This window comes from Harpia harpyja, chromosome 13 (assembly GCF_026419915.1).
Source record: "Harpia harpyja isolate bHarHar1 chromosome 13, bHarHar1 primary haplotype, whole genome shotgun sequence".
Classification (NCBI taxonomy): Eukaryota; Metazoa; Chordata; class Aves; order Accipitriformes; family Accipitridae; genus Harpia; species Harpia harpyja.
The window spans coordinates 6,334,416-6,346,663 of NC_068952.1; the positions used below are offsets into that span (position 1 = coordinate 6,334,416).

The following is a 12,248-nucleotide window of genomic DNA, read 5'->3' on the forward strand; positions in this document are numbered from 1 at the left end:
GCCTCTCCCTGGGGCCAGGCTGAGAAGAGCAGCACGGTGACAACCACTGAAGGCATTACTTTTGGAGTATGTGCACGAAGCAGAGCTGGCTGAATAGGTAGTCCCATTTCTGTCAAAACTACTTGAAAGGAATGAGTTGTCAAGACATTAGGTCCCATGACATCTTCTGCTTTTTTCAGAGGAGGGATGTTGAGGAATGATGAGGAATGACTGCTGATCTAAATGTTAAACTACAAAAAGCAGCAATTTATAAATATTTAACCATTTTATCTTTATTTAGCATGGCTGGAGGCTCTGTTGTACAATGGCTCGCAAATGTTAAGATAGTCCATGCAGTTTATATGATCTGGGTAAACTGAAGGAAGCCAGCCTAGGCCTACTGATTGGCAGTCAGTGTAAACTGTTTGTGTCTTGCCCAAGGTCATGCAGGAAAGAAGTGACTGAGAAAAAAATACAGCACAGGTCACCCAGCCTGGTACTTTAGCCATAAAACAATCTTTAAATCAGTTGGTACAGCCTTTAATGAAATCCGTGCCCCCCCCCCCCTTCTGTCTATAGTCAGAGGGGGAAAAAAAAAAAAGGCCAAATAATTTATACGTGAAAAAGATCTCCGGGCACATCAAACTTTCTCAATACCGTAAAGGGTTGTACTCATGTTCTTAAATGAGTCGTGCAGTGTTTGTAACTCCTGAGGTCTTTGCTTCAGCTTGCTTTCTGGAAGACTGTTCCAGACCTCCCTCTGTGAGTTCTGGGGACATAATTTTCTGCTGAAGTGTTTTTGTGGCCAACTTACATCCCACTTAGTATTTTGCTTAAATTGCTTTTATATATGTGGTGAGGCCCCTAACTTAGTCCGTTATACTGTCACTCCTTTTATGCCCTTAAAAAAATAGTTTCCACTGTCATGTAGTACATGCATCTGACCAAGAGCTTGTGTGTACTTTTATTTTCAAATAAATGCCAGGCTACTTCTCCAGAAATTATCATTTTGGAGATGCAGTGGCACCTATGAGAAGAAGTGTGGATGTAGGTCCCAGTCAAGATGACTTGCTGGTTTTCATTCATTCCAGTGTGAAAGTAGCATGTGAGCCAGTGGGCTTTGCGGGTCGCTTTCACAGAAAGTGAGATACTCAAGTACAGTCTGAAGGTGAGAAGGAATGGCTTCCCAACAACTGAAAGGGGAAACTACTGCTTCTCCTGCCCCCTTGTAACAAATTCTAATTTCATAATGTGATTAATGCAGCAGGACTCAGACTTCACAAGAACATCAGTGACCGAAGAGCACACTCTTCTGCCAGCTGCCTGTGCTTTTCTTCCTACTACTAGTGCCTGCCTAGGGGAGGTGAGAAAATGACACCCTAGCCGTCTCCTGTCCCCAGGATGTAGCACTACCTGCACTGTGCTGACACTACTCTGAATGCATTGATTAGTAGGTGGTGTAACCCATGTCTTAATATCATCTGCAGTAATTAAGGTGAAATGGGAGCATGGGAGCACTTTCTGCAGCGTTTTGGCGCACACCATTAAGAGCGGTTGCCTAACATGACCCTCTGGGAAAGCGAATGGCATGAGTGAAGCCAGTTTAAAGATCTCCCTCCATCTGTGCAAGGCAGGTGAGTCAGCAGTACCTAATGGCAGGTTGTTAGCAATGATGTTCTCGGTCACCATGCCTGTCTATCAGAATAATTGTGTCATTTCCACATCACCCAAGTGTAAACCACAAATTTGCCAGAATAGTAAAAGGATGCACTGAAAGCGTTGTGTGTTTGTCTGCATACAGTCAAATGGCACTGGCTATGTCAAACACCACTTTGTCAAACAGGGTTGCGTTTGTGTGACTTGGAAACAGCATGCACAGGAGAAATGAAGAACCAGAATATAGGGATACTGCAGCATTCATAAAAGGCCAAGATGTAAAAAGTCTTTTATAGTAGGAATCCTCATAATACAGTGTTGATCGTTACCCTTTCAGCACAGTGAATGGTAATAGCTTCTGCTAAATATTTTTCAAATGCAGCAGTTGGAATGAAATGAAGGAATACCCAGCATCATGCTGTTGGGAGCTGAATTCTGCCTTCTGACCTGGTAATTTTTAAGATGATCGGCAGGAGGTGTTGGGGGCGGGGGGAAATTTAGCTCTTTCATCTGTTTTCTAGTTTTATCACAATGTACAAAGAAGCCCTGAAAGGCCTTGGGGATTTTTTTGTTTCTTTTTTCCTCTGTCCTTTCCCTTCTAGAAATTCAGGCTCTGAGGACTGTTGCAAAATGCGATTGTGTTGTAGAAGTTTTTTCTTCCCTCCCCTGAAAATCCCTTCCTTGGGTGAAAGGTCTAGCATCAGGGTGGTGCTGGGCAACCACTGCTTTCAGCACAGCGAGACCTGATGACCAGGAGCACAGAAGTAGACATCTTGCTGGTGGTCAGCATCTTCTGTCAGCTGTGGAAGTCTCAGTGTCGCCTCTCAGTTGAGCATTAACACACAACCCTTGGAACAAGGGGAGCCTAGCTGAAATACAGAAAGAGTAATGGTGTCGTTAACACACTCTTCTTTACCTGAGCCTGGAAGGTCTGGTCCATGTCAGGCCTTTTGGCTGGTGGAGGTGTTTTATTAAAGGGGAAGATTGTACAGGGTTTAATGTGTAGTTTTTGCCTTTGAAAGAGCACAGATTACTATTTTGTTGCTTTTTGTTATTAGTTTATTTAGCGCATTATGCCTATGCTGCTTTGCATCTCTCTGCTGTAGTTGCTTTGTTTTGTGCTGTGCAGTATGGAGAGTTCTTGCTGAACTGTCTTCGTCCCTTTGGGGGCTAAGGGGAAGGAAGGCTGTTTTAACAGCACTTCAGAATGACCTGGAAAAGGGGGTGGTAATGCCTGCTAGCCTTTGTCTTCTCTTGTTACCTTTCTTTTTTTTTTTTTTTTTTTTTTTTTTTAAAGCTCTGCTGCAATGTACATAGAAAGCCCTGGGGGAATTTCTAAATGATTTTTACTCAGTTTGTTTCTTCTCTTAGAAACTCACTTTTTTCCTCTTAAGCACAAGGGCAGCATTGATTTTTTTTTTTTTTTAAATTGTTTAATAGCATGACCTATATCCTGCCCCTCTCAACCCACTACAGTGCCTAGTCATCTGAGTTCATTAGCAAATTAAGAACACAAATTAAAAACTCTATTCCGTGTCCCAAGGTATACATTTTCTGTGTTTTGCAGAATCTTTGGTTTCACCTAGATGCTTTTAAAGAGATGCAAGCAGGCATAGCATCCATTTTGCATTACACCATCATGCTGTTGGCAATAAATGCTTAAGATGTGACACTGACTTAGCCTTGACTGAGATATAATGTTAATTTATTTTGAGCTTCAATTTGCATTTTCATTTATATATATGTATAAAAAAAAAAAAGGCATTTTGGTTGGTATAAGTAGCATAGGTACTGTTGTCAAAGCCCAATGCATGTAGAGAGTCAGCTCCATAAGCACTTAAGGTGCTTGTGGTTTATGGTAATAGCTTTAAAATTCGCTGTGGTGCAGAGACCTAAGGGAACTGGGTAAGGAAACTATCTCTGCTGCCTGCAGAAAGCTTTCAGCTGTGATGGTTGGGGACTGCATTAGAGGGCAGACCAAGACAAGGAGTTTGTTAGGCAACAACTATCCACTGTCAGTGGTTTGTTGGCTCTCTCCCTCGAGCTGGGTGAGGAGTGAGACCTTGACCTTCAGGCCTTGGCCTCGAGGAGCATTTTAGTCAACTCTTCACGAAGAGTGCCACAGACGGTGGCTAAGGGGCCAGGGCTGATTATGCCGGGGCTTTTATGCTTATCACTTACTCCTTCTGAAGTCTCACCTTTGCTATCATTTAGGTTAGGCACAGGACAGCTAACAGTGAAAAGCAGAGACAAGGAAAATAAGTACAGTTTAGCAAAAAATTATTATTTAATGAAGGAAGACGGATATAATATAGGGATTGTTTGAAGACACTAAGCTAGCACGGCGACTTTGGGGTGACCCTTTGGACCGAGTGACAGTCTACCCCCTCCCCGAACCGCCCCTCGCCCGTTCCCCCTCATCCTGCCACCATCCAGGAGGCCCGCGGCGGGGAGTCTACGGTTTCAGTCACAGACGGACGCTGTCCGTCCCCCCTCTCCCTCGCACCTAAGCGGACCGGGGCAAAGCCCCCTTCCTCTCCACAATCGCCCCGGAGCACCGCGGGGCGAGCAGCCGGCCACCCGCCGCCCCTTCCCCTCAGCCCTCGGCTCCTCAGGGCGGCGAACGCCCGCCTCCCCGCCCCCGCCCGCCTCCCCGCGCGCGCACGCGCCCGCCGCGCGCCTGGCCCGCCAGCGCCGTCCCCGCGCGGCAGCGCCGCCTCGCGCAAGGCCCCGTCTCCTCCCCCAGAATGCACCGCGCCAGGCAGCCTTTGAAAAAGCGGCGCGGCTCGTTCAAGATGGCGGAGCTCGATCAGCTGCCTGACGAGAGTGAGTAGAGACCCGTGCCCCCGCCGCCGCCGCCCTCACGGCACCGCCGCCCCCTCGCCCCCGCCTCCCTCCCCCGGCGGGACACCCGCGCCGCGCCCCGCCGCCGGCCCGCCTCCCTCCCTCTCGTCGTGGGCGCTGTGCGGGGCCGGAGCCCGAGCCCGAGCCTCCTCCCTGGCAACCGGGCCGGCCCGGCCCCCCCCTCCTTCCCCCCCCCCCCCCGCCGCCGTCGCCCCGCCGCCGCCGCCCCTCCCGAACGAGGGCCCGGCCCAGCCGGTGGCGCGGGGAGGGCAGCGGGCGAGGAGCTCCCTGCCGAGGTTGCGACCCCCGTTGCCCTCGGGGGTGCTGGGGCTGGGCCCCCGCGCCGCCCCGCCCCGCCCGGGTGAGGCGGCGGGGCTGGCCGGGCGTCACCTGCCGGGCGGGCGGGCCGGGTGTGGGGACCGGGAGCCGGGCGGGGAGGGGAGGGCGTGAGTGTGAGGGGCACACCTGACAGCCTGCCCTGCCTGCGGGGGTGAGGGCAGTGCGGGGGAAGGAGCGTCCTGCCCGGGGAAGGGGTGGGCAGCCCGGTGCTCCTGTCCCTTCTGTCGTCCGAGGGGGGCAGGAGGGCTTGGGTATACATAGCATCTGATGTGTACAGCGTGAGCACCTCTGAAGGTCTGGGGGGGTTAGGGCACGCACATTGCATCTAGGGGGCACTGATAAATGCAGAGGGAAGAGCTCAAAGACCCTGTATTGTGTGTCAGTAGGTGAAAGCTAGTTGTATAGGAAGGCAGTATGGAAATATATGCTTGCATACATACAGACCTACACATCTACATAGGGTTTCTGTGGATGCCGTTTTCAGCGCACGTGAGGATTAGGTAAAAACTGAGGTATAGATGAAAAAGATACACATATCGCCATGTATATGGATTCACACACGAGGTACTTGAGTGTTATAGAAGAGGAAATTATTCAACATAAAATGTGTCTACGTGCTGTCTTGCTAGGTCTTCTTACAAACTGTAAGTACATGCCAAGCTAAAACTAGGGCATTTAGTAGTTCAGTGAACGTGCACACAACAGGGTAGACTTATATTTTTGGTTGACACTGTTTTGTGCATCACCGTGCAAGTTCATGAACATACCAATTATTTCTATATCAGAAGATTCTCAGAGAGGCAACTCAGAGTTGAAATCTTGCTTCTTACTGCTCTGTGTGGGTCTTTGTTACAACTCCAACAACTGTCAGGAGAAAAATTGGTTAATATGCCTACATAGCCAGTGTCATTGTGTTAACTGAACAGGCTTATGAAGGATCATCGTAAATTAAGGTTAGAACTGACACTCTCAATTTGGTACAGCTCAGTCATGTATGCTGTACCACATTAGATTCTGATTAATATAAGTCATAGACCAACTGAGACAACTGTAATTAATAATTAGCAACGTTTTATTGCTTATTGAATCAACTTTCCTACTTCACTAGAATGGACAGTGTGTAAGTTACTGTTCCTCCCTTTGCCTTACCCATCTTGCAGGGAAGGCGACACGTGTTTCAAGAAGTTAACGTAAAGTACGAAAAAGAAATTTTTCGTCTCTGCCACCTTTATGTTGCCTACAGTGGCATCAGGGAGATTTAACAGGTCTGTTACTTCACCTGTAACGGATACTAGGATAGAGTGTGTGTGATTCAGTTTCGCTTAGGATTGTGCTATACTGCAGAACCTTGCCAGCAGTGTCATTGTTATGGTATCTGCTTGGCAGGCGAAGCAGACACACAGTGTGTGTGTTTGTGAAGGTAATAGGCTTCTGCTGTGCTGACCTTGCCCCTAAGGTTTGTATTTACCCAAGTTTGGTGCAAGTAGGGGATGTCTTGGTTTTTTATCAAATAGGGAGCTTCGTGTTTTCTCTACTGTTGGTGAACTGCTAGAAACGCGAAAGTTTCAAAGAGTGTTTGCTTTGTGCTTCCATTCCTATTCTTTCCAATTTTGGTGAACTGGATGTTTTCAAATTACACCGTAACTATTGCCACACATAGTTCTTTCATTTCCAGTCCTATACTTAAAATGAAGATGTAAACTTAGTCCTGACTGATTTAACACTGACTTCGTGGAGCTTTCAGTCTGCAACTTAATTTATAAGGGATAATAACAGTAAGCATTGCAAAATTGTTTTTGGAATCTTCCATAGTGGTGTACAAATAAGTTCCTAAAAATGTTAGAATAGTTCATGACTAACAGACTTTCAGATTTATGTATCGTCCCTGTGAATTTTCTCCAGCGTAGTTTATAGTAAGGTAGTGGACCATAACTGAGTTTTCACATAAAAAGAATTATAAGTAAACACAGCATACTCGGTGACAAGAAAACTGAAATTTTGCAGTGTGGTAAGAGCTATGCAATTTCACTTTCAGATTGGAAATATGATTAAGTGGAATTTGTCCCAGAGTATTCTGATAGCACCTACTTGCCTTCTGGCAAGTTCTGTAATGCAGCTGGGCGGTGAATATTCCTTAACCCAGGAGGGAGATGAATGTAATGCACATAGTTGTCTCTCATAATATGTGCTTAATTTTATCTGCTAAAGTTACTATTTCTCTAAAGTTACATTCTTCTCTAAAGCTGACATTCTGTCCTTTTGAAATGGATAAGGGAGTTCACACTGACAACCTAAAAAATGAAGAAGATGGCAGTGCCTAAGTTTACATGCATTTCTTGTAGTTGAGGCCTTTTCTTACTAGTGCTGCCAGGGCAGAGGGGTATAGTAACCTGGGATGGAGCAAAGTGCTGTGAAGAAAGAACAATTGTGTGGCAAATCCTCTAGCTGAAAAATTCCAGAATATTAGAGATCCCGATTGCAGAAGTACTTTCAATGCAAATAATTGGATTTGTATTTTGGAGACAAAATTTGTTTCTGTAGACTCTTGAGTTGGTGACAAGTGACTAATTTTAGTCAATGCATGTTTTTTCCCCCATCAAATCTCCTGGTAATTTTGCAGTGGAGGTAAATGGTGGGCAGTTTTACTGCTGCAAACCAGATGGCTATTTGTCTCAGAAGAGGAAAACAGTTAATTGCATTGGAGTGTACATAATGCTGCCCTGTCTCTTGCTACTAGTAATAGCAATCTTATTTGTGAATTACTGGGTTATAAAGTACACACAATAAAGCTGAGGTGAGACTTTGATAAAACAGACAACACAACACATGCAAATGTGACTAGAAGACTGTCCTAGTCATGGTAGAGGCAGAGCTCAGCAGACAACAGCGCCAGCAAAGCTGCGTCTTGGTGCGTTCTTTCGCACAAGTGAGTCTGAACAAGGAGGACACCTGGAATCAGCTCTGTAAAAGTGAGAGTGAGATGCCATTTTTGATAGAAGTGAAAGCATGTTTAGCTAACTAAATGATCATCAGTATGGGGTCGCCGCCAGGAGTAAACCACCGAGCTACTGCAGAGTGCAGTGTTTCTGTGTTGTATGTAGGCAAACACCAACAAGTGGCAGGTGAATCAGAGAAAGAAGCCAGACTGTAGTAGCAATGGGTGTCAAAGTGTTAGCCTTTTGCAGTACAAATACTGAAAACAGTAGTGTATTGCTGAATACCATACATTGGTAGACATCTCTGGTACTGTTTCTAGGGGCTTGTGTTTTAGGACAGGCAGAAGAAGGGAAGGAGGACAAAAATCTTTCTGCATGGCCTTTTATCCCATGGATGGAGGCTGCAGCATAAGGGCGGCACTTCATGCAGAAGTCGTCGTCTTTACCCTCAGCACAACCTTATGCTGTGGTTCACAGGCATCCTGCCCCTGCATAGCCAGTTGCTGTGCTCTGACATTTTCCTGGATAGCTGGAGGAAGGATGTGGCACACCTCTTGCTGCTTTTGTTTTCCAGTCCCAAGGGGCCTAGCACCGCTGTGCTCTGGACATTTGAGGCAAAAAATCAGCAGAACTATATGAGATTACAGCATTTGGGAGAAGGCTCAAGATTAATTTCGTGGCTGCTAAATAGTACCCACAGCTAATGATTTTGGGATGGTTTGTGCTGCATACCTTTAAAATTGTATGTTACCATGGTATCGGTGTATTGTCCATCACGAGAATGCAGTGCTTCAAGAAGAGGGCTTTGGTATTGTCATTATCATCTGCACAAATCCTGTAAAAGGGTTCACATGGCTGAAGAACTGACTTCCATCCAGTAGTTATGTTAGGATATGAAAATATACAAATGTCAGTTTATTAGTGGGCTCATAACATGAGGGAAATACTGATTCATGCTTGAAACGAAAAGTTAGTGTTCATTTATTTATTTATTTATCTATCTCTTCAACAAGGCCAAAGTTTATGGGGAGCTTAAAAGCTACCCAAAGCCACTTTCCTCCGATGCGTGCTTTTTACTTTCTAAGCTTTCCTGAACAAGCTATCCTTTTAGTGGCTAATCGTTTGAGATGCTTCCTCTGCTGAAACAACTTGTGCCATGCTTGTGTAGATGAATGATCTCTCAGAGGGTTAATGACTCAATCTATAATAAAAGCTCGTGTTTTTCCCTTCTCCATGAGTTTCCTCTGTCACACCATTTTTAGTGTCAGTGATGTAGTTTAATTACATAGGTTTCTGAGGTAGTCATGCAACCAGTGTTAAAATAACTGCTCACCTGTGCAGAATTTAGACAAAATATGTGTAATGATCTGGAGAGGAAAGGGTTTACATTATGTAATTGTTTATCTGGATCCTAGAATTTTCTATATTGATTTAGATATGCCCCTTTGTGCCCACACATTAGTAAAATCAGTAGCTATGGCACATCCCTGTGGTTACTTGTAACCTTTACTTTCAAAACTGTAATCAGCTGTTATGAATTCATTATAAAAAAATCTGAAAACACTTTCACAAATGTAGTGTGCTTGTCTGTGTTCTTGTTTAAATTTTAAGATCAGCTGTTGAGAAGCTGTATTTAAACTGCTTTGCTTCATGTTATTACTGAAAATACACATCAGGGCATCCACAACTGCCCATATTGAATTGCAGTCGTACTCTACCTCTTGTGTTCAGTTATGGTATTTTCAAATGAGGGGAGGCAATAGATGCTTGTTTATAAACTTAAACCCAACTTTAATTTTTTGAAAAGGAGAAAAGCTTTTGTGCTTTTTTTTTCCCATGCGTCAAAGCCTATCTCCAAATCAGAAATACTTTTTGGAGGGCGAACTATCAGAGTTCCTTTTTAAATCTGTCCATAGTGCTTGCAGAGCAGTTAGAGGATGTTTTTTAGGTTCCCCTCATGGTAATCCTCTGTACGTGCTCCCTTGTGCTCAGAGGAGGAGGTTGGGGCTAGAGGAACGATTCCTGGTGGCCGCAGCCGTTCAGGACTCAGGGAGCTGTCCATCCGCTGGACCCCACACTGGCAGGCACTGAAGGCGGTCGGGTTTCTAGCTAGCCTAGCATGAAAACATCAGGGTCCTTATCGTGCTAGACTTGGCTGATTTGAGGTTATTTTAATGTTGTTTGGGTTTTTTTTTTTAATTCGGCTTTACATGGATTTCCTGAAAATCACTTCTTGCAAGTATTATAAAACACGTATATACACTTATTCCTGACTCTTAGTTACTAATGAGCTTCCTGTTATCATACTACTAAATGCTTCATAATCTAACACAGTTATTTTTACTGCACTTCTGTGGTGCACATATTTTACAGATTATTTTTTTTTAGGGCCAGAAAAGGCCATTATAATCATCTTACATTCTTCATTAAGCATGCTGGGATACTTGTGTTTGGAATTTCTGTGCATCGATTCCATGCTTCCTTTTTAGCTGTAGTTTTCTCTTTAAAAATAGATGTAAACTTGGTTTAAAGATTTTGAATAATAGGGAGCTCGACATGCCCTTTCTTAGTATAGTTACATAAAATCTGTTGAGCTTTGCTTTCATTGCTAACCTAAACTTATCCAATGTCCTTTTCTGACAAATAGATCTAGTTTTGCCTTTCCTTGTAAAAAAAGGCTGCAGAGCTATTTACTGTCTGAATTATCTTCCTTTGTAGATACTTGTGATCAGTGCAGATCTTGACCTTCTTTGGGAAGAACAAGATTGGAGTGTCTTGACTTTCTCGCATTAAGGCATGTTTTTAGATCTTCAAATGTTTCTCCTAGCTCTGTTCTGAATCCTTTCCTAATTTTTCAGACTTAGTCAAGTGTGAACACTGTGTTCAAGTAATTAATTTACTAACAACATATGCAAAGCAATACTCAATATGATACTAAGACAAGACTAAGCCAATCGTACAGTTTGCACTGGAATAGTATGCCAGTGTAGGGCTACTGAAAGCAGGCCTTCTAATTTCTGAGACACTGCTGTGGTGAGCTAGCTGTACTTCCTCCCTAGGTTGAGGTTTTTTACTCTCAGTATTAAGAAAGTCACCTCCATGATCCTCTGAACCTGGACGAGTTGGAAGTAGATTTTGGTTCTAATACCCTAAATGATGCATAGGCCTTATTTCTTCCTTTCCACCCATTTGTTTTTTAAGTGTTTGATGTTTGTAGAAATGAAATCTGTCATTGTCATAATAGGTATTTACATTCAAGCATGTGTGTATATTCTACTTTAATCTCTATGTTTGTAATTAAAATGCTGGTTAAAAAGACTGCCTATGATTATATATTTGTTATTCAGAACAGGAGCATACAAAATTACTGGCATTTAATGTGAGGCTGGGATATTATAAATCTAATAATTATTTAAACTAAAGCTTTGGATAGTTTTAATAAACTTCATCTATCCCAAATCACTTTACAATTTGTATAGTTTCTGAAATGCTTTTATCTGTATTAAATGTTCGTTGGTTTTTATTGTAACATATTATTGCTTAGAAGATCATCCTAGTTTCTGGTTTTGTGGCCCTAGTACTATGTACCAAACTAAATGGAAACTGTAGGGAGACGTACTGTATTCCTTGAAGTTTGGTGTTGTTGCAGGTAGCCCCTAAAATCAATACAGAAGAACTTGACAAGAAAACCCATGTATCATATTGTTGCCTTTAAGGTAAAATTAAGCTTATGGACATCTCTATTGTCATTTTGATATCCTACATGCTTTAGTCTACAGAAGTGTTAGTGTTAATAATTTTTTGCAACTTGTTATTTAAAATAGTTTAGTTTAACTTTGAACTTGCCTAGATCAGGAATTTCTTATTTGGACACTTGTATTCCTAAATAAAGATGCCCTTTTCCAGTTACATTACTTTAGTTGCAGGTTAAGTGAAAACAAATGAGCAGCCTTATTCTAGCATGCATCTGTTGAAGATTAACTATCCCATGTTGAAAAGTCCCTGGCAACTAATGCTGTTTTGGAGCGGTAATCTTATAAAGCTAGAAGGTAACGCAGTAACATTCGGCTGTCCATCACTTCTCTACCTGTTGTTTCTGATGCCAGTCATCTAATGCCCTGCTCTGCTGACCCATCATCAGTCTCACAGGTGAAGCATCTGAGTTAGATGGTTAGCAAAGGATCTCAGGCAATTCAGCTATGAGATTGACACCACCCCCCATATAAAGCTTTGCTGCCTCTTGCTGAGTTGTTTCGTTTCCGTTGTTGACATACTCACCCTTGACTGAATTGATTGAACTTGATTCCTGTGAGCAAAATGGTCAGAAAAAGAGGAAAATGATTGTATGTTCGGTCTTACAGATGAAGTGCCTGAGATCTTTCGGAATAGTGTTCCATTCTGAAAAGCCAGCATCTCCTCCATTTGACAGTCATGATGACACTGCTTCTGCCTCTCCATCACCAAGGACGTGTACTTTCCCATGTTCTTAAACTG

The 12,248-nt window shown here is 43.7% G+C and overlaps 1 protein-coding gene across 2 annotated transcripts in view; it reads left to right on the forward strand.

Annotated features, from left to right (window-relative positions):
- Nucleotides 1–4,382: 4,382 nt before the first annotated feature.
- Nucleotides 4,383–12,248, forward strand: part of LIN9 (lin-9 DREAM MuvB core complex component) — a 40,731-nt gene continuing 32,865 nt past the window's right edge. For both annotated transcript variants that reach the window (XM_052806266.1, XM_052806267.1), the window contains exon 1: nt 4,383–4,461. In XM_052806266.1, coding sequence (XP_052662226.1) covers nt 4,383–4,461 — 79 coding nt within the window. The remainder of the gene's footprint in view (nt 4,462–12,248) is intronic.